The sequence below is a fragment of the Lampris incognitus genome, chromosome 1 (assembly GCF_029633865.1).
Source record: "Lampris incognitus isolate fLamInc1 chromosome 1, fLamInc1.hap2, whole genome shotgun sequence".
Classification (NCBI taxonomy): Eukaryota; Metazoa; Chordata; class Actinopteri; order Lampriformes; family Lampridae; genus Lampris; species Lampris incognitus.
In genome coordinates this window covers 44,123,888-44,146,787 of record NC_079211.1, presented here as the reverse complement: position 1 = coordinate 44,146,787, position 22,900 = coordinate 44,123,888, and the positions used below count along the sequence as shown (strand labels likewise).

The window sequence follows — 22,900 nt, the reverse complement described above, 5'->3', positions numbered from 1 at the left end:
ACTTTTAGAAGTAGCTACTTTACTTTACTTTAATGAGAACATTCACAGACACTTTTAGAAGAGTTAATAATCTTGGTCTTGATGCATCTTTGTTTCCAACAAGCCAAATGACCTTAAGACTAAATGCTCTGCATCTTTTTTTTTTATCAGGAATTTTTTAAAGCATGGACACTCTTCAAATGTATAAAGACTGCTCCTACTAACTCTTTCAACTGTTGCTGGAGAAGCCTCTTGTTCACGGTGCAAGAATGGACATACATGACAATGTGACCCCTGGGCTAACTGCAATGCTGTGTGGAACAGGAACAGTGCATCTCAAAAAACTGGTGGACAAAGCAGAACCAGAGTTAATGCTCAGGCTATGTGCTCTTTATATGTGCTCTTCAAAAAGGGTAAAATAAGAATACCGTTGCCGTCCGTAATAGATGGTTGGAAGATTATGTGAAGAAGTAGCCTCATATCACATACCATAGCATTTTTAGCTATTTTGTTGAGTTCGTCGATTGATACGGATTTTCCGACTAATCCAAGAGGGTTTTAAAAAGTTTATTCAGATTAAGTAGTAGGCGAATTTTCTCAACCCATAAAGGAACACTTCATCCTTCAGTTTATCACAAACACTCAAATTCAACACATCCGGTTTTCACTGGACAGGAATGGTATGAACAATTATCTGAAAAGTAACTTGCAACTAAAACTGTCAGGCGAATGAAGTGAAGTAAAAACTACAATATTTGCCTCTGAGATGTAATGGAGTAGAAGTACAAAGTTGCATAGCATAGAAATACTCAAGTAAATTACAAGTACCTCAAATTTGTACTTCAGTACAGTAATTAGTTGCATTACACCACTGGTGGTTAGTTATGTTGACTGTGTTAAGTCATTGTGTTTATTTCCTAGAAATAAGCTCTCTTCTCAGATTTACAAGAGCTGCACAGATTTTTAGTTTCTTTTCCATTTTAGGGACCAAATTAATAGGCACAATGCCTTATTGCTTGTTCAACGTGAATGCGAACATTTGCAATGTGTCGTGTGCGAGTGACCTGCTCATGTCAGCTGGCATTTCTTGCACATAAATGCAGGCATGATTAAGTATACATTCCATTCCTCTTGCAAGTCCCTAATCATGAAGCCACGGTCCCCCATCACCTCATCTCCAGCACATGAATGGTCAAGAAACCCCGAGTTCTGTGTAATGAACATATCACTACATTTGCCACCTTAAGCTTCTGAAATTAGCACAAGAATTCCATATGGAGCAGTTGTTATAAGATACTTGACAGTATTATTGACTCCAAGATTTAGTTCTTGAGTCCAGATTTTTAGCTTTTTGCAAAACATTTTCTGTGCAGTCAATTATACAAGTTGTGTTTGTAAAATTGTCCTTAAAAACCTGTGGCATGGCGGCCTTTATCGTTTGACGAGGCAGCCATGGAATGAGATCCTTGGTGTGCTCAGCAATCACATCTATCCAGAATCTCAGTGTTTTGCTGATCTGACCAGGTGACCTTTTGAAGCGTCACTGATGATCATGTGGGGGCAAAACCTTGTAGGTAAGACACAAGAGTGTTGAACTCTAGTAGGGGAATCCCTGTGTAGAGCAGGCAGTCTGCATCATCTTTCAGTGTAACATCTGCAACAGACAGCGATCTCTCAGGGGATGGTGTTGTTGTTAAGCCACATGTGACGGTTGCTCCTTTGGAGTAGCTGTGGTCCTCCATTGCTGGGTCTGCCCACTGTGTTTGGGCATCGTGAAAAGTCTTTGAAATAGGACCTGGCTCCTCAGAAACCTCCATCTCACCAGACTCATCTGCAGGTAATACATAAAGTGCATATTTAGGTCACTGTGGCAGGAATGAGGAAAAACACATGAGACCAAGGCGAGTTTGATGTTTATTCCTCAACTCCAAAAACCAACTGCAGCAGGAACAACCCTGCCCCGGCGAGCCTGGGAACGTAAACCACGCCCCCAGCTCACAGTCCTGCTGGGTGAGAGGCATAGCCCCAGGGTGTCCGCCACACAGCCCCCCCCCCGAACACCCAGAAGGGACTCCTGGAAAGAAACTTAGTGTCTCACTGGAGGCTTAAGAGTTTGATGTTTATTCCTCAACTCCAAAAACCAACTGCAGCAGGAACAACCCTGCCCCGGCGAGCCTGGGAACGTAAACCACGCCCCCAGCTCACAGTCCTGCTGGGTGAGAGGCATAGCCCCTAGTGTCCGCCACACAGGCCCCCCCCCCCCGAACACCCAGAAGGGACTCCTGGAAAGAAACTTAGTGTCTCACTGGAGGCTTAAGCAGCCTGCCATAACGGCTGCGCCGTCCCTCAGCCGAAACAGTAGGTGAAACACAGTCCAAAGCCGGCTGAGAAGCAGAACGCTGAACCCGTGAAGACACTGGGGTCCTGGAAGGAGGACGACCCCGACGGGGAACCTGGGCCGGAAACACAACTTCGCCTGCCACCCTGTGCGCCGGTTTAAGCCTATCAAGCGTGACACGCTCCCTACGCCCACCCATATCTAGCACAAAACCCTTAGGACCCGTCTCAAGAACCCGAAATGGGCCATCGTATGGGGGTTGGAGGGGTGAGCGGTGAGCATCATGCCGTACAAAAACAAAACGAGCCGACATGAGCTCCGCAGGCACGAACGACCGCGGAAAACAGTGGTGAACGGGGCCTGGAACCCGAGTGCTGTCGGACAAAAAAGGATAAACGGCCGGACGGGGTCGAGGAGCGGAACTCCCAGGCAAAAATTCCCCAGGGACGCGGAGTGGCTGACCGAGCACCAGCTCAGCGGGTGACGCGTCGAGGTCCTCCTTAGGAGCCGAACGCAACCCGAGCATAACCCAAGGTAAACGATCCACCCAGTTACCATCTGAGAGCGCAGCGCTGCCTTGAGCGACCGGTGAAAACGTTCACACAACCCGTTAGCCTGAGGGTGATACGCGGTAGTGCGGTGTACCTGCACACCCAAGGATCGCGCAAGTGCCGACCAGAGCTCTGACACGAACTGGGGGCCCCTGTCTGAGGTGATATCTGACGGAGTGCCGAAACGGGCAACCCAGGAGGAAAGAAAAGCGCGTGCAACATCCGAGGATGTTGTGGAGGATAGAGGGACAGCCTCTGGCCACCTGGTGGTCCGATCTACCATTGTGAGCAGGTGCGTAAAACCCTGTGAAGAAGGTAGAGGGCCCACCAGGTCCACATGCACGTGGTCGAAACGTCTGGCAGGGATCGGAAACGGTTCGAGGGGCGATTTAGTGTGCTGGTGGACCTTAGCGCGCTGGCACGCTACACATGCAGCTGCCCACCCCTTGACGTCCTTGCGGAGGCCAGGCCAGACGAATTTGGAACCGACCAACTTCACCGATGCCCGAACTCCAGGGTGCGAGAGGGAGTTAATCGAATCGAAAACTCGACGGCGCCAGGCCACTGGAACAACAGGGCGGGGACGGCCGGTGGAGACATCGCAGAGGAGGGCAGGACTGCCTTCCTGCATCACAGCGTCCTCTAGCTTGAGACCGGTACGCGTTGACCTAAGGGCAAGGACGTCCGGGTCACTGGGCTGGTCGGCAGCCATAGCGGAGAAATCCACACCGAGGTGCACAGGACACACAAGCACACGCGACAGACAATCAGCAACAGGGTTGGACGTCCCGGCCACATGCTGAATGTCCGTTGTGAACTCGGAGATCGCCGCTAGGTGGCGCTGTTGACGAGCAGACCACGGCTCAGTCACCTTGGACATGGCAAAAGTCAGCGGCTTATGATCCACATAAGCCGTGAATGGGCGACCCTCCAGCAGGAAGCGGAAATGCCGGGTTGCAAGGTGCAGTGCCAGCAACTCCCGGTCAAAAACGCTGTACTTGCGCTCGCTATCTCGCAGTTTGCGGCTAAAAAATGCGAGTGGCTGCCACGCATTCGCCACACGCTGTTCAACCACAGCCCCCACGGCTATGTCAGACGCATCGGTTGTTAAAGCTATGGACGCCGTGGGTGTGGGATGGGCGAGGAGGGCAGCGTTAGCCAGGGCGCACTTAGCTCCGTCAAAGGCCTGGACCTGTTCGGGAGTCCAGTCGACAGGGTCGTTAGCCTTCTTAAGCCGCAGGGCTTCGTAAAGTGGCTGAAGGAGGTGGGCAGCGCGAGAGAGGAAACGGTTATAGAAATTCACCATTCCCAAGAATTCCTGCAATGCCTTAACAGAGACCGGGCGGGGAAATTCCGCCACCGCTTGCACCTTAGAAGGCAACGGGACCGCGCCTTGCGGCGAAATGCGGTGACCCAAGAAGTCAATCACCGGCAGTCCAAACTGACACTTGGCCGGGTTGACTATCAGGCCGTGTTCGTCCAGACGACGGAAAACCTGTTTCAGGTGCGCCAGGTGCTCGTCAGCTGACGGACTGGCCACTAATATGTCGTCGAGATAAACGAACACGAAATCAAGGTCACGCAACACCGAGTCCATCAGCCTCTGAAAGGTTTGCGCTGCCCCCTTCAAGCCAAAAGGCATGCGCATGAATTCGAAAAGCCCAAACGGGGTGATCACTGCGGTCTTGGGCACGTCCTCTGCGCGCACGGGAACCTGATGATAGCCGCGCACCAGGTCCACCTTAGAGAAAATAGTGGTACCTGCCAGGCGTATGGAAAAGTCCTGTATGTGTGGGATGGGATAGCGGTCATTGGCGGTGACGTTGTTCAGGCGGCGAAAATCGCCGCAAGGCCGCCACGACCCATCCGCCTTGGGCACCATGTGAAGCGGCGAGGCTCACGGGCTGTTGGAACGCCTCACTATACCCAGACGCTCCATGATGGCGAACTCCTCCTTAGCTGTAGCCAATTTTACCGCGTCGAGGCGCCGCGCGCGCGCAAAAACTGGCGGTCCCAGAGTGGGAATGAAATGTTCTACCCCGTGTTTAGTAACCGCGATGGAAAAGGCAGGCGTAGTCACCGATGGAAAATCTGCCAGCAAGCGCTGAAAAACATCCCCTAATGCTAAAAAGTCAGCGTGTGTTAACGGCCCGGCTCCCCTTTTCTCGCACGGAACAGTGGCGAAAGACACAGCATCAATTAAACGGCGGTTTGCAACATCAACTAGCAGACCATTTGCACACAGAAAATCCGCGCCGATAATAGGAACAGTAATGGCGGCCACTACAAAGTCCCACTCAAAATGGCGCCCGTGGAAGCAAACAGTCACCAACCTTGTGCCAAACGTCGCAATGGACGAACCGTTAGCTGCACTTAACTGTGGGCCGCCGCCTTCGGCCGACCTGTCTGTCTTAGCAGGAGGGAGTAGGCTCTTTTGCGAGCCTGAGTCCACCAGAAACCGTCTTCCTGACATCGTGTCCTTAATGAAGAGCAGCTCACTACGTCCGCCAGCGCCCACAGCTGCTACTGAGCGCTGGCCCTGGAGTTTCCCGCCGTCTCGAACGTGCACGGAGGGACGCAGCGCCTCGCCTTGCCGCCGAACCGCCGGTGGAAGAAACAGAGGCCTCTCCCACGCCGTCTCCGGGCAGTCACTCCAACCACCACTGCCGGGTCCGCGTCCTCCGACGTCGGCTGCAGAGGCTCCGATGCCACACTCTGCACAGAGAACCGTATGGTAGCCAGCAGGACCCGATCGGCCTCCTCAGCCAAACCTCGGCAGTCACCAGCGGCCAGACACGGGGAGTTAGCCAAAGCCGCGCGCACAGGAGACGGGAGCTGGCGCAAGAAAACGTGCGGGAAAAGGAACCCACCTTCGTCTGAGCCTAGCAGCGACAGCATATTGTCCATGAGATCCACAGCCGTCCCGTCGCCCTAACCGGATAGGGAAAGGATTCTATCTGCCCTCTCTGCGGCAGATAGGCTGTACCTCCGGAGCAGAAGATGTTTGAGGGCGACGTATTTATCGTGTTGCGGAGGGGCGCGCAACAGCTGCATGGCCCGGCGTGTGGACTGCTGATCCAGCGCAGCGACGACCAGATAGTATCTGGAGTCGTCCGCGGAGATTCCACGCAGGTGGAACAGCGCCTCGACATGCTGGAACCACGAGGCCGGGTCGCTCTGCCAGAACTCTGGGAGCTTCACAGCCGCGGCGAGAACGGCCGGCTGTGAGAGTTGGGGTGGCGTGGCCGAAGTGGATTCACACACATCTTCTGCTCCAAACATGTTCAATTCGGGGTCACCAATGTGGCAGGAATGAGGAAAAACACATGAGACCAAGGCGAGTTTGATGTTTATTCCTCAACTCCAAAAACCAACTGCAGCAGGAACAACCCTGCCCCGGCGAGCCTGGGAACGTAAACCACGCCCCCAGCTCACAGTCCTGCTGGGTGAGAGGCATAGCCTCTAGTGTCCGCCACATCACAACATTTTTTATTTTTTATTGAACCTTTATTTATACAGGTAATCCCGTTGAGACAACTGGGTGTCATTTTCAAGAGGGACCAGTCCTGGAACAAACATAAACAATACAATACAACACTGAGTTACAGACAGACAGGTTTATCAGTACAAAACACAAAAAACACGAGCTGTATTTCTTCAGGAGTTATCAATTCAAGCAGATGGAAAAGTACACAGAGATTGACAGAAATTAAATGTACACCATTTTAAAGTACAATTTTCAGATAATACGAATTAATGATTAGTTCGTGATATTATTTGTGAAGGATCTGGAAAGGCAAATAATTATAACAATTGTGACCGGTTATTTTCTTGCCCGGTGCGGGACTCGATACGTTTGTAATGCACCACAAGGTGACATCACTAACCGCTCGGCTAAAGGGGTCAGACCCGTTAGCTAGGGGCTAACGTGTCTTATTAGTAGTTTACAGTCGTCACGCTCTCCCGGAAGCGCGCCCTCGCGCTTTGTTATTCCCGCGCTCCGAAGAGACTTCTGAGGATCTGCACACTTCCAAATCCCACCGCTGCCACTAATGTAACCGGCTATTTTCTTGCCCGGTGCGGGATTCGAAACGGGGTGTACTGCACCACAAGGCGTGTGTGCCTTACTTGTAGCTGTTGTCAGACTTTTCTCTACTGCAAAAAGCACTCTAAACCAAGTGGTGTTGTATGGGGGACCAGGGTTGGCTAGTCAGAATCTAACTTACACACAGACATCAGGATTCATAGCCTAGGTTTAATATTTTCAAATAAAAAATATGATGTATCTGGTGGTTAAAACAGGGGATGAAAGTAGCACCTGCCAAATAAAGAGTAACGTTAAATGTCTGGGGCAAGTAAAAATTTCAGGTCACCTGCCTGTCACCATGGCAGACAGGTTTTTCTTATCTAATAATATTTTCAAAAACAATGCTTAAGTTAGGAATAGTCAGGGATAGTCAGATTCTGCAAATTGAAGAAAAAACGTGGCGTAAACAAAGCTAGCAAACTAGCCGACATCACACTGTAAACTACTAATAACACACGTTAGCCCCTAGCTAACGGGTCTGACCCTTTAGCCGAGCGGTTAGTGATGTCGCTTTGTGGTGCAGTACACTTCGTTTCGAATCCCGCACCGGGCAAGAAAATAACCGGCTACATTGGTGGGATCCGGAAGTGTGCAGATCCTCAGAAGTCTCTTCGGAGCGCGGGAATAACAAAGCGCGAGGGCGCGCTTCCGGGAGAGCGTGGCGACTGTAAACTACTAATAAGACACGTTAGCCCCTAGCTAACGTGTCTGACTCTTTAGCTGAGCGGTTAGTGATGTCGCCTTGTGGTGCAGTACACCGCGTATCGAATCCCGCACCGGGCAAGAAAATAACCGGTTACAACATTAACTTACCTGTTGTTGTGAAATAATGAGTCCTGATGAGGCAGCGTCTCTTCTTCGCCGGTGGCCTTTCGTAACCCAGGAAGAGTGTCGGGTAAGGGTTTACCCAGCGTTGGCTTCTTATCAACAAAGTGAAACGAGCAAACATAAAGCGTTTGAGGGGGCGTGTTAAAGTGTAAGTTCTTTGTCAGTAGATTTCCTGTTCCTGTTTTGGGTAAACTTCCCTTCTATGCATACTACACACTCTTTGTCAGGTTTACACACTTTACCCTTTATATGCATACCATCAGTGATATCCTGTAGCTTTATGATATCGTCATAGTTGCAGTGGCCCATTATCTCATGCCAAGTTTCTATATCATGGCTCACATGGCACTTTTCAACAACACATTCAGTTTGCATATAGTACATTTTCCCCTGTACAAAAATGTCAAACCTGGTACCATCCGGTGACATCAGGGCACCTCTGCCCTCTTCGAAGAACACACTGGCTCCGTGTGCTGTCGCAGACTTCACAGAGAAGAGCTCTTGGGGGTACGATGGAATATATAGTGCGTTCCGCAGTGTCACTCTACACCGTCGCCCCTCACTGTCAAGCAGACATACCGTAGCATCTCCCCTGCCCTGCACCACACCAAAGGTGCGCTTACCGTCCGCCAGCTCCATGCAGTGTTTCTCTGGCTCGAACGAGCTGTCAAAGCTCTTGAACTTCTTCTTATAATTGACTATGTGGGAAGAAGCCCCACAGTCCACAATCAATCCTGGTTTGAACTGTTGCCGTCGTCCTGGTCCTGCTGAGCTGGTCTCTCCAGCCTGCACTCTGAAGATGTAGTTCTCTTCTTCAGCAGCATTCCCCGGTCCCTGACCTCGACCTGCTCCGTGACCACCACCGCCGCCGCCACCTTGCTCGCGTGCGCACCTGGCTCCATCAGCGCGGTCCTTCTTCTTGCACACTTTGTCCGTGTGACCCTTGACCCGGCAGAAGCTGCACCACACGCTGCGTGAACAGTCCGTTTTCCGATGGCCTTTGTCACCGCATCGCCAGCACACTGTTTGTTCATCATCTCCCTCACAGCGTTTCACTGGCTTTTTCTTAGGCGCTGCGTGGGCCCTCATCACCCTCTCGGACGTCTCGTCCGATGCTGTAGCATTAGCTACATCTTCTGCCGCCTCAAAGTTTCTCAATTTGGCCTTAAATTGTCCCAATGTCAACTCACTGTCGCCATGTGTCACCATTAGAGTGAATGGCTTATATCTCTCAGGTAACCCCCTCATCACCATGGCCATCATTAGTCCCTCACTCGGTGCTTCTCCCGCCCCTTTGAGAGCCGTAATGATTTGTTCAGCTCGGATAATGTATTCGGTTATCGTCTCATTATCAGCTTTCTTTAGCCCAGTCAATGTTACATACAGAGTGACAATCCGGGGTCTGCCCTTACCAATGTAATGTTCCCGCAACACCCGTAGACTCTCTCTACCTTTGTCCTTCGTTTCTCTGAAGATCAATCCCAAGCTTGTGTTGTCCAATAAAGGCGCCAATGCGCAGTAGGCGTCCGCGTTCCGCTCCTCGTCTAGGGCCTGCTCTTCCGCTGTCAAAGGTCCCACGGGCTCGGTAAGAATGGTGGTTTTCAGCCCCACACCATGCATGCAACAGAGCATTCGCTCTTCCCACAGTTCATACTCATCGGCCTGTCCGTTGAATGTGGGCCACCTGCTCTTCTTTCGCTCCATCTCCCTAGGTAGCGTTAGCTTAGCTTAGCGTTCCGTTAGCTTCCCGATAGCCTCTCTCGATGCTAACTAGCTTCACACTTGCTAACTTGCTGCTCCGTGCTAACCTGCGCGCATCCCGCCATCCGAGGTTATCACACTTCGTGTACTTCTTTTATCAAACTACTAAATAATCCAACGTTATCTGGGCCCATAACCTGTTAGAAGACTAGACTAATACTTTATGTCTATCTCTGCGCAGATGAAGTGGATTATTAAACCGTTATAAAGAATCGTACTGACTACCGAACTTCTGCTGGAGGGAAAAAAATGCAGCCTTCGTTTATTCGGTAGTTTGGGGAGAAGGAGAAAATGAACAGCGTCTCAGTGACGTAATCAATCCACGCATGCAAGCGCAACACCGCCCACTTGTGGACCAACAAAGTCGTAAACAAAATAATAGTACACAGTAACACATAGTCATACAAATACACTATACAAATACACTGGTGTTATATCTCAACAGAAACTCGTGGATCGTCAATTTTTCTGTCGTTCGGTGACATATCTCATGTCTCATTTATGTGGTAGGAGTGTCCTATCCTTTTAAGCTTTAAAAAGGCCCTGCGTTGCGCAATTATGTTAGTTGGTTGTCTTTTCCCTTTACTGTTGCCGAAAAGTAATGTATAAAAGTGTATGCATGCGCCGAAGGGAAGTGTGTAAGCACGTGCACATACGTAGTCATGCGCCACATTTATAGTGTGCAGCACCCCTCAGCGAAACCATGCTCCTGCAAGCATGCCTCTGTCTTCACACACGCCTCTATTTGTTTCTCACTCATAGCACTGTTATCTGTTTCCTCTGTCTCGGTGTTTGGTACTTCGGTCTTTCTTTCCTTCCCTCCATTCCTCTGTCTGTCCACTAGTTTAGCAGCACAGCTGCCATGCAGCTTTACCTGTTTGTCCCCTTTCCCGAGTCATCGTCAGTCTCCTGACCCCTCTGATTAGGACATGCTCGAACCCATCTTCTTCATAACCAGAGCATTTGATGATGTCTGATGTCGCATACAATAACAATTGAATTCCTCATGCCTGTTGTTTCGAACATGTTTCAGCCAGTGGTGGAGCTAGAGTTTTTTTCCTGGGGTGGCAAAGGGGTGGCAAGACTGTGTCCCAGAGGTGGCAGCTGCCACCCCTTGCCACCCTGTAGATCCGCGCCTGTGAGGGGGAGGGGGATTCTAAATCGGCGACTTCTGTTTGACATGATTTTGGTGCGGGTCTCATTGACCTTCACCATGCGTGTACATAAAATATACTTTAAAAACATATTATCTGATTTATAAATGGGGTGGCAACAGGGGTGGCAAGACTGTGTCCCCGTGCCACCCCTTGCCACCCTGTAGATCCGCCCCTGGTTTCAGCAAGAGCGACTTACACCCTGCGAGCTCTTTCTTGATGGGAGAGACCGTCTTGCCATGTCTACGCCCTTCTCTTTTTAGAAATGCGTCAGTAATGAACGGAGGGACATTAGACAATGTGATTTTAATGAACGGTTGTCAAAGTGGCAAAACGGTAACGTGCAGGACGTTCACAGTACTACCTTGTTCTATGGCACCGTTAACTTTCTCAACTTGATCTAGAAAGAAAACCACAGCAGCACTATTCATCCGTGCAGCAGATTTAATGCTGCTATAGCCTACCACTTCTCCGACCGCTAAACTAGAAATAACAATAGCCATAGAAGATACTTTGTCTACTTTTTGCATGCAAAAGGCAGAAATTTGTCTTTGGCTTGCATGTGCAAAAAAAAAAAAAGAACCAAAAAACAAAACAAAAACAAAAAACACTATTAAAAAGGATACATTGAAACAAATCATATCACATCCAGGCAGGAAACATTAAAACACATTTACATAAAAACACAGAAGCATAAAAAGACAAAGTCACTGGTTTGGTCGTGTCCTTGAGCAAGACACTGAAGCCCTACACGGTAAAAACCTGAGTGTTGATTTAACTCTGAGAGTGTACAAATGGATCCTTTTGGGTCCACTTTTACACTCTCAGAGTTAAATCGACACTCAGGAAGTTAAATGAACACCCAGGGTTTTACTCTGTAACTGCTCCTGCACTGTAGATTCTAACAATTTAAGTTTACTTTAAAAATATATAAATATGAAACAGATTACCTTGAGAAAAGTAAAAGTAAGTACATGAACTTAATTGTGTCAAGTTATGTGAACTCATTTGTAATAACTTGACACAATTAAGTTCATTTATTTACTTTTCCCAATGTTTCCTCTTTTTTTTTTTAAGTAAACTTAACTTTTAGAACTTACAGTGTGATGAGCTGGCTGGTAACTTGCATGGCGGCCTCCACCATCAGTGTGTGAATGTGTGTGTGAGTGGGTGAATGTGATGCATACACTGTACAGCACTTTGAGTGGTTAGTAGACTAGAAAAAGCGCTATATAAATGCAGCCCCTTACCATTTAACAAGTTTAAAATAAACCAAATATAGAAAAAAAGAAAAAAGTGACAATGGAAAAATCACTCACTTGGCGTTGCTCCCGTGTCCACGCCACACACTCACCAACCACTCAGAGCGAGAGAGAGAGAGAGAGAGAGAGAGAGAGAGAGAGAGAGAGAGAGAGAGAGAGAGAGAGAGAGTGAGAGAGAGAGAGAGAGAGAGAGAGAGAGAGAGAGAGAGAGAGAGAGAGAGAGAGAGAGAGAGGAGAGAGAGAGAGAGAGAGAGAGAGAGAGAGCGGCACGTTTGTAAAAAAAAAACAACCAAAAACCGACATAACAAACTAAGGAAGTAGTGTGCAGGACCAGAGCCGATGCAAAGTAAGCGTTACCCAGCAATGCAGCCACCACCGAGGAAGGTAGGTTGCCTCTGAATGTAACCTGATATCATGATGTAAACAGTCTAGCTGATGATCGAGCCCGGCATGATAGAAATACTGAGCTATGTATCTGAAACGTGAGTCCAATGTGAGTGTTTCAGTTCCGCAGGTCTGCAGCACCATTCAGGGAAGTCAAGTAAACATTGGTTTATCTGTTGATTGAGAAGGGGTTTTCTTACAAAACTAACCATTAGAGCTGTACATTACATCAGATGTAGCGTTATTTCTGTTATCTTCCAAAGCAGAGATCAGTGCTTTAAAACTTATCATCTTTTTGGTTGTTGTTGTTGGTGTAATTCCTCTGGGGCCCTCAATGCCACTGCATTGACTCAGGCAACGATTCACAAACCAGCATCTTGAAGTTAGACAAAATTCACCAGTTTTATTGCAAAGCGAACGAGATGTAGAGGTCAACTTACCGTGGATGGGCTCCGTGTTGCTTGTATAACTTCTTTTCAGGTCATCACGAACCTGTAAAGCGATGGCATAGTGAGCACTTCGTCTCAACGGAGTCACCGGGTAACACTGGGCATCCTCCAACAGTTTTAAACCACAACGCAGCTCAGCGCTGGCATCCATTACTGGTGCTGTGCTGTGTGACAAGACAGTGTATAAAAGTGTTGAGTGTAGGACAAATCAAAATTTTACTGTACTTGAAGTAGGTATTAGTTGGTTTTTTAAAAAAAATTAATAAATGGTCAAAAATCTATGGTTATGATGTTGCATGTTTGACTGTTTGTCAATATGTCCCTGTCTGCCTGTTTGTTTGTCTGCCCATTTTAGTGACAATTTATGTGTGTGTGTGTGTGTGTGTGTGTGTGTGTGTGTGTGTGTGTGTGTGTGTGTGTGCATGCAGGTGAAGGAGACCCAGCAGGTGAAGCTGATATTCTCAGAACAGTTTAGCAGACTGCAGGCTAAACAACAGCAAGACACTGACCTACTGGAGGAGATTAGGTAAAAAAAAAAAACCTGTCTCACTCTCTGAAGGTGGGCGTCATAGCCTAGATCGGTGTCCGTCAAACGGCAAAGGGGTGAAAGGCTAGTCTCTCTGAAGCATGGCTACTGTCTCCTGGGGGCAAGACATCTGCTGGAAAGAGGAGTCAAAATTTACAATCTGCGGACTACGTGGCCAAGAGCTAGGGGCTGAGAAGGACTGGCTGGGCTGTCTGGGTGTGGGGGGGGGGGGGGTCTCACGCGGAAAGATGGCAGACTTGCACCCGGACGATATCGCCAGTCTCGTCACAAACTATATTTTTAAACCAGTTATTATGTCAACCTGTTGAGTATGTGTGCGCCACAGAGATACAAAGCGATGGCGGGCAGGCGAGAGCAAGGGGCAAAGAGAGGTAGAGAAGTGTGAGAGAAAGAAAGAGGGTGTTAAATGATATATCTGTGTGTGTGTGTGTGTGTGTGTGTGTGTGTGTGTGTGTGTGTGTGTGTGTGTGTGTGTGTGTGTGTGTGTGTGTGTGTGTGTGTTTTCTCCCCACAAGGTCCTTCAGTAAACAGCGAGCAGCCATAGAGAAAGAGTATGGTCAGGTGAGCACACACACACACACACACACACACACACACACACACACACACACACACACACACACACACACACACACATCCCATTACTGGCACCTCTCGTTTTGTAACTGGAAATGTCCATCAATTACTGGCTAGACGCACTATTTCAGTAGCTGAGTGCCCGTGTGAGTGTGTGTGTTTGCTCGTGTGTATAACCGTTTGTGTCTGTATGACCACGCATTAGATGGTTATTCGAAGCAGACACGGTCACGCCCGGGGGGGGGGCAGGTCGATCAATATTCCACCTTTTGAAGCAGCAGGAGGTGTAAATAATAGCCATACATGACACACCGCAAATAGTAACAGGGTGTCTGATGTCATTTTATATTTGGCCGTGCGATAGGAATGGTTTGTCCGGGTCAAAGGTCATACACCCAAGCTAGCTTGTAGTAGCAACATCTACTGATGCCCTGAAAAGAGATTAAAAAAAAAAAAAAAAAACCTTGGAAAAACCCATCTTTTCAAGTGCCAACTCGGGGACCGCCGGTTCGAATCCCTGCGTTAACTCCGGCTCGGTCGGGTTGTGCCTACAGAGTAAATTGGCCGTGTCTGCAGGTGGGAGGCCGGATGTGGGTGTGTGTCCTGGTCGCTGCACTAGCGCCTCCTCTGGTCGGTCTAGCGCCTGTTCGGTGGGGAGGGGGAACTGGGGGGGAATAGCGTGATCCTCCCGCACGCTACGTCCCCCTGGTGAAACTCCTCACTGCCAGTTGAAAAGAAGTGGCTGGCGACTCCACATGTATCGGAGGAGGCATGTGGTAGCCCGCAGCCCTCCCCGGATCAGCAGAGGGGGTGGAGAAGCGACCGGGACGGGTCGGAAGATAGGGGTAATTGGTCGGATACAATTGGGGAGAAAAGGGGGGGGGGCAAAAAAAATCCCCAGGTTTTCTGTCTGTAGTTTTCATCTCAAATAAACTAAGCCTCACACGGATCCTTTCATAAAGAGCAGGTAGGAAATATCAAATCTTTTGGATTTCAGGAAATTTCACTTATTTCTCATTTGTTTGTCAACACAAACAACATTTCGTAAGAGTGGCGCAGGCCTACCGTGCACAAGTACACACAACAGTCCTGTTGGTCTTTCACAGAGGTAGCTCAAAAGTGTACCTCATGAAAGCATTAGTGTTGATATTGGAGAGCATAGGAAATACATTTGGGCTTTAATGTGTGTAATGTAATAGACCAACACTGCATGGCCATAATTAGCATATGTTAGGAGAGACTGTATTTGCAAATAAATATGCCTATAGCATATCTCTCTCTCTCTCTCTCTCTCTCTCTCTCTCTCTCTCTCTCTCTCTCTCTCTCTCTCCTCTCTCTCTCTCTCTATCAAGCTATATGTTACATAAATCAGTCTATTAGTTGAAGAATGCTGGCAGAATGGTTTATATTTTCAAATTGTTCGTAGTTAATTGTTAATATTCTCAAATAGTTAGTTAGAAAAAAGTGATCCTCTGTATTTTTATCCTTCTCTCTTTTTTCCGCTCTTCAGCTATCCATTGCTTTTGCTTTAGCATTAGCATTTCATAATGGCCTACCACCTCCTTGCCATCACTTCCGCACAACTAGAAAGAGCTCTATGCGTGTGCGTGTGCGTGAGAGAGACAGACAGACAGACAGACAGACAGACAGGCAGGCAGGCAGGCAGGCAGACAGGCAGACAGGCAGGCAGGCTGTATTTTTTTTTCCTGAAGGTGGGGAATGTGTCATCTTGGTGTGTGTGAAGCAGTATGTCAGTAGAGACAGGAAGGACATAACGATTTTTTTTGGGGCCAAGTGTGTGTGTGTGTGTGTGTGTGTGTGTGTGTGTGTGTGTGTGTGTGTGTGTGTGTGTGTGTGTGTGTGTGTGTGTGTGTGTGTGTGTGTGTTGGATGTCTAATGATCCCTTGGCAGAGATTTGGCCTCTTGTTGATGTAACTGTTGTTCTATATAAGAAAATGTTCAGTCAGGTGTGATTTGGATTAAAGAACTTTCCAGATTGTTTGGTACAACACTGTGCTTAGGAACATCTTCATAGAGCACCATGATGCGGCCAGAGGCATTGCAGCTTTTGAATATAGGTTGTGTGTTGTGTTGCAACACACTCTGTGTCTGCAGGCTCTCCAGAGGTTGGCAGTCCAGTACCAGAAAAGAGACTGGCAGAGAGGAAAGACCGACGCCGTCACATCGAGGTACAAGCGAGTGTGCGCACACACATGCATAAACACAAATATGTACCGACATACGGTCATCCAAGAGATACAGCAAAAGTCTGCCTGTCGTCCTTCATGTTACTACGCCAGTGCAATGATACCATTTGAAGTAAATGAAGAAAATACAAGCTTATCTGTCCGCCGTGTCTCTGTTTGTAGTTATTATGCACGTGCGGTGGATATAAAAAGTCCACATACTCCTGTTCAAATGGCAGATTTGTGTGATGTAGAAAAATGAATCCAAGATAAATCGTGTCTGAACTTCTTCCATGTTTAATGTGAAATTGCAACCTATGAAATTCAAGCGGAAAAACGAACTGAAACATACAATAACCTGGTAACATAAGCCCTAAACCACTACTTCATTGAAGCACTTTTGATTTTATCACAGCACTCGGTCTTTCTCGGGTAAGAGTCTATCAGCTTGGCACATCTTGACTCGGCAATATTTTCCCACTCTTCCTGGCAAAAATGTTCTAGATCCATCAAATTGAGAGGACATCTCCTGTGCATAGCCCTCTTCAGGTCAGCCAGCAGATTTTCTGTTGGATTCGGGTCTGGGCTCTGGCTGGGCCATACCAAAACGCTGATCCTGTTGATTTGGATGCATGCTTTGGGCTGTTGTCGTGCTGAAAGGTGATATTCCTCTTCATCTTCCTAGCAGACGCCTGAAAGTTTTGCACCAAAATCGACTGGTATTTGGAGCTATTCGTGATTCCATCCACCTTGACTAAAGCCCCAGTTCCAGCTGAAGAAAAGCGGCCCCAAAGACTGATGCTGCCACTACCATGCTTCACCGTAGGTGTGATGCTCTTTCGGTGATGTGCTGTGTTGTTTTTGTGCCAAACATACCTTTTGGAAATGTGACCAAACATTTCAACCTTGGTCTCAAACAACAACACATTTTTCCACATGGTGTTGGGAGAGTGGCTGTATCATTTTTCAAAATTTAGCCAGATTTGAATGTTTTTTTCTTTTTTTTTTCATATGAAAAGGCTTCCGTCTTGCCACCCTACCCCATAGCCCAGACATATGAAGAATACGGGAGATTGTTGTCACAAACAAGGAGCAACCAGTATTTTCCAGAAATTCCTGCAACTCCGTTAATGTTGCCGTGTGCCTCTTGGCAGCCTCCCTGGTGAGATTTCTCCTTGTCTTCTCATCAGTTCTGAAGGGACGCCCTGTTCATGGTAATGTCACTATTGTGCCATATTTTCTCCACTTGTTGGTGATTGCCTTCGCTGTGTTCCATGGTACATCTAATGCCTTGGAAATTATTTTGTACCCCTCTTCTGATCGATACCTTTCAACAATGAGATGCCGTTCATGCTTTGTAAGCTCTTTATGAACCAGTTGGATGCAACCAAGAAGATGTCAGGAAAAGCCCGCAGGAACAACTGAACTTTATTTTGGGTTAATCACAGTTACTTTAATTGATGGCAGGTGTATAGTTACTCCTATTAACATGAGTTTGAATGTGATTGGTTAATCCTGAACACAGCCACATCCCCAATTACAAAAGTGCGTACACACATTTGTAACCAGCTTATTGTATGTTTTGTATTTTTCTTTTCCTTTTCCCTAAAATGTCTGATTATTTTTCATTTTATTTCTATGGGTTGAAATTTTTGCCTGTGCTGGCCTGCCGGCCTGTCCAGGGTGTGTCCCCGTCTGCTGCCCAGTGACTGCTGGGATGGGCTCCAGCATCCCACAACCCCGATCAGGATAAGCAGCTTGGATAACGGATGGATGGATGGGTTGCAATTTTACATTATAAGGCTGGGAAAAGGTCCAATAGAATTTATCTTGGTTTCATCTTTTACATCACAAAAACCAGCCTCTGAATAGTACCCTGGGGAAAACGTAATGCTCACGTAACTGTTGTGTAACTCATTTCCACCTCACAGATATTACATCACCATCATACCCATCATCAGAGTACACAGTGAAATGCCCTTTGAGTGTTTTTGCTTCAATACAGCATACTACATGTCATTAAGTGCTTATAATATTGTATGTGTATTTGTTAATGTGTTTGCATGTGTGTGGACGTGCGGGTATGTTACCAGCGGTATATTCAGTGTGTGGCGGTCAGTGATTGATGCTACAGCAAGAAACGCTGCATCACGATTGGCTGCTGCTGAGGAGTACCGCGCCCTACTTGGACATGCTTCCAAAGGCATTCGCAATGCAAAGGAGTTACGAGCTAAGAGAGTGAGTTTTTTTTTCACACACACACACACACACACACACGCACACGCACACGCACACGCACACACACACACACACACACACACACACACACACACACACACACACACACACACACACACACAGGCACACCGGAAATAACAACAACCAAATAGCAATTTGAGAATATTTATTTGTGTGGTTGGAATGGAATGAGTCTCTACCCATTTGTAAGTGGTGCCTTGACTGTTTTAGGTCAACACAGGCAATTTGTGGGAGTCAACAAACTGCCCAAAGGACTGTTAAAAGTGCTCTATGTAATGATCAACTTTCCTGATACATGACTAGAAAATATCAGCAAGGATGGCTGAGTGATATTGATTGAAATAAGGTAATTAAGTCACCCCCCCCAGTTATCTACATTCAAAAATGCAGGGCCCCAGTTGGAACAACTGAATTGTCTTTGTTGTTGCTTGATGCCTAGATGCCCAAAAAACTTGACTCGCACTTACAGTCCTCAGCGAACTATGTAATAATCGAAGTGAACGATATCCACTGAGTGCATTTGAAGATGGCAGATGTTGAGAAACATGCTAGATACCTTTCTTCTTGAGCTTGTTTTTCTGGCCTATTTTGAGTTGTTGTTGGTAGTCACACTGCTGAAGTTTACTAGTCAGGCTTAAAGCAGAATTATAGCACCTGGCACATGGTTCCATATGCCTGCCCTACGTAATAATCACAGCCACCCTCCTCACTTGAAATGTTCCTCATACCGCTTGTCATTGGGACACTTTTTGATGGAGATGCGTTGTCATAGCCTTGGATGATGGGGAAAAATCAAGTGTGTCCCGTGGTAGTACCTAGTACTGAGTGCCAATAAGGTACTGAGTAGAACACAACGTGGTGAACTTATGCAGAAGACATTGGCCTCCTGGCCCAGGGATTATGGGTTCAAGTTCCATCTGAGGTAAATGAAAGTGGAGTAATGCAGCAGAAGCGTGCCAGAGATCGATGGATCAAAACCGTCTTCTGCTAACAACCAGCTTTTCCGAGCTGGTTGTTAAAAGAGGATTAAATATTGTAACGTGCATGGATAAGAAGACACGCTGGGCGCTGGCTAGCAGGTCTGACCCTTTAGTCGAGCGGTTAGCGATGTCTCCTGCGGTGCGGGCGATATGGGTTCGCTTCCCGGCCGCGGCAGTTCCTGTGGTTGCGTTGTCCCCCGAATTCGCTACATTGGTGGCAGCGGTGGGATCCGGAAGTGTGCAGAAGTCTCTTCGGAGCGCGGAATAACAAAGCGCGAGGGCGCGCTTCCGGGGAGGGTGATGACTGTAAACTACCAATAAGACACGTTGGCCCCTAGCTAACGGGTCCGACCCTTTAGTCGAGCGGTTAGTGATGTCGCCTTGTGGTGCAGTATATCCCGTATCGAATCCCGCACCGGGCAAGAAAATAACCGATTACATTGGTGTCAGAGGTGGGATGGGGCGACCGTAGGGCCGTCGGAAGCGTGTGCGCCCTGAGGCGTGGGGGAGCTGATATGCTTAAGCGCGGGGACGCGCTTCCCGAAGGAGGGGGGTAGTGTGACGTGCATGGATATGTAGACACGCTGGCCGCTAGCTGGCGGGTCTGACCCTTTGGTCTAGCGGAAAGCGATGTCTCCTGCGGTGCGGGCGATACGGGTTCGTTTCCCGGCCGCCGCAGTTCCTGTGGTTGCGTTGTCCCCCGAGTTCGCTACAATATGTTCAATCACAATACTTGTTTGTGTGAGAAACTGATACGTACCAGATTGAAAATATTCTCCGCAAATCTTCGCGTTTGATATTTGCTCTTCTGACCACGTCTTCCAGTCCTCCCGACGAATCGCATGTATCCACGCCTGTCTTCTTCATTTTTCGATCGGAGTTTTCCCTTTCGGCATGCGATGAAAATGCAGATGCTTGTTTTTACCATCTTCGTGATTTTTACAACCGACATCGCAACAACTGTGAGGCATTTCGTTTCGTTTGAAATCAATTTCTCCGCGACGATCTCATCGAAATGAACTTTGTAACGTTTACAAACACAAGACTCATGGCCCCGTTTTGCCTCACAATCTGCGCACGCACATTTGGCGCATGTAAATGTAACCAGATTAAAATTAATGTTTTTATTTTATTTTGTTTGAGTATGAAATATCACCAAATCCTGTCTGTGTGCTGTTATTTGTGTTTACTACATTTTATTTTATGTCATTATTTACTTTTATGTATGTTTTACAACGACCGTCATATACGTGTACTGTCGCTTTAAGAGAGAGGTCTTGTGGGTACACGGAAGAGGGAACGCGGGAGAGGCGATTTTTGTTTTGTGGGAGGAGTCTCAAGCAGCGATCGAGCCGAGCCACGCGTGTTTTTTTACCGTAGGACAGTTTTGCTGGTTGAGGAGAACGTAACCTTGAGTATCCCTGTAAGAAGATACTGCAAGCTGTGGGATAAAATACTTGTTTATCCTTTCTTACATCGGAGTCCCGTGGACGGTTTCTCCTTCTAATGCACACGAGTGAAGTCCGGGCAGTGGTTGAACTTCAACCCCCACGTCCGTAAGAAACACCGCTCCCGCTGGAGGACTGGACGTTTGTCGAAGGGTTTGAAACCAAAATAAATGGCAAGGTGAGCCAAATAGAGTCCTGTGTGTCCCCCCTCCTTCCTTGATCATGATGATGATGATGATGAGAGACTGAGGGCTCCCCACAACACCTGGGACCCCACCGAAAATAGAACACAACGCAGAGCTGATGATGAGAGTGACGGGCGTGCAGCAGGCTGACCAGCAAAGAACAGCATAGGACTGCTCCCGTTACATTGGTGCCGTGACCCTCCTGGATCCTGAGAGTGACATCAGTTGCTCGCCGCGGGAGGCTGCTGTCGTCATCAAGCCCCAGACGTCCTCAGGTATTTCTATAGACTGTATGCTCATGTTACAGTGGACTGGAGTTGAGCTGTGTGGACACTGGACAGTCATAGCTGTGGTTACCATGGACTGGGCTTATGAACAGGACATTTGTATATACTGAAGGAAGAAAAACACATGAAAAAAAAAAAAGGTTAATGTTGATGTGATTGAAGGACTCGTGTGAATAATCTATTGATGTAGACTACTGGATATGTGCATATGTGATTAATCTATTGGTGAATTTTTTTGATTGTGTGTGATTGTTTCAATCTCTTAGTGATTTCTAGATTCAATTATTTAAATGAATTAAGCTTTTCACTTCTTTATTTTTTTTAAATTTTATCTGAGTTAGAGGTAGGAACATGGCAGAGGGTGGTTCGTACGTAGGTGGGGGTAACATTGCTGATCAGGATCTTTTGGATCGCCAGTGTGCTATGGAGAGGGGGTACCAGTTAGATGTGGGTGGGGGTTTACGGCTAGGTGTAGGTAGGAGTTTCGGGCAGCTCTTAGAGGGCGGGGAACTAGACACCAGAGCACCAGGACCTAGAGACCCGACCCCATTTGGCACTCCTCAGTTCACCTCCACACGCTACGTAGAACGGGCCAGGCCAGGTATCAGCGAAGGGGCTGTGCTAGGTAACAGCGAGCAGCCAGTGGGTGAGTTAGCCATGCTCATTACTCAGTTGGCAGAGAAGATAGGAGAGTCAATCACTGCTAAGCTGCTGGAAACACAAATGCTTAGAAACACACACACAGACAGTGCTAGGTCTGCTGAACAGCGTTCGGAGACAGTGCCTAGTGTTAGAGTAGTAATGCAGACAGATGCTAGGGAGCCTCCTATTTTCAGGGGCGATAGCTCTGATAAGTTTACAGTTCATGAGTGGGAGAGCCTTATGACTTTGTATTTGAGGAAGCGAGCCATTCCAGTTAGTGAGCAGTCACATGAGATTCTAGCTAAGCTTATGGGGAAAGCAGGGGACGTAGTGAGGATAAAGCTGCGCAACACATCTGTCGACCACATAGCGAACCCCCACATTATTTTTGATGTACTGAAGCAACACTTTAGTGACTTCACATACTCGAGCATGCCCCTGGCGGACTTTTACAGTACGCTGCCCAAGCCAGGTGAGGACGCTATGGAGTATTGGATTAGGCTTAATAAGACAGTGGAGGTGGCTGACGAATGCTTGAAGCGGCAAGGCCGTAGTATTGAAGAGCCAAGCCACGAGGTAAGCATGATGTTTATCAAACACTGTCCAGATCAGTCTCTTGCCAATGTTTTTAAGTTCAAGTCCACAGGGAAATGGTCTGCTAGCGAGATCCAAGAGAGGCTTGATGAGCACATGCTGGAGAGGAAGTCCCGTGTTGCTGCAGGTGGACAACGTGAAGCAGGCGCGGTAGAGCGTAGGTTCCATTCACAGGTTCATGTCCCTGTAGTCGACGTGGCTCCCGACTTGAACACGACCGTGCCGGTGGTGCCATCTCCCGTCCCGGCTCATGCGTCATCTCCTACACCATTTTGTGCAAGGTCTCCTACACCGTCTCCTGCACCTGTCTCTGGCGGTGATGATTATATGAGGAGTTTGGTGAGCTTGCTAGACCGTTTGGTCAAAATGCAGACTCAGGTTCCAGTTAGCGCTGCAGTCCGGA

General features: G+C 47.9%; 1 protein-coding gene and 1 long non-coding RNA gene across 2 annotated transcripts in view; one reads left to right on the top strand and one right to left on the bottom strand.

Moving 5' to 3' along the window:
- Positions 1 to 536: 536 nt before the first annotated feature.
- LOC130119738 (uncharacterized) lies at positions 537 to 12,051 on the bottom strand. Its single transcript, XR_008810864.1, has 3 exons — positions 12,018 to 12,051; positions 7,769 to 7,875; positions 537 to 1,810 (listed from the first exon to the last, which is right to left on the bottom strand). It is a non-coding gene; the product is annotated as an uncharacterized LOC130119738 (long non-coding RNA).
- Positions 12,052 to 12,323: 272 nt separating this feature from the next.
- Positions 12,324 to 22,900, top strand: part of LOC130119728 (F-BAR and double SH3 domains protein 1-like) — a 166,861-nt gene continuing 156,284 nt past the window's right edge. Inside the window, exons 1-5 of the mRNA XM_056288337.1 lie at positions 12,324 to 12,344; positions 13,222 to 13,319; positions 13,856 to 13,901; positions 16,032 to 16,105; positions 18,196 to 18,340. Of these exons, the coding sequence (XP_056144312.1) occupies positions 12,324 to 12,344; positions 13,222 to 13,319; positions 13,856 to 13,901; positions 16,032 to 16,105; positions 18,196 to 18,340 (384 nt within the window). The remainder of the gene's footprint in view (positions 12,345 to 13,221; positions 13,320 to 13,855; positions 13,902 to 16,031; positions 16,106 to 18,195; positions 18,341 to 22,900) is intronic.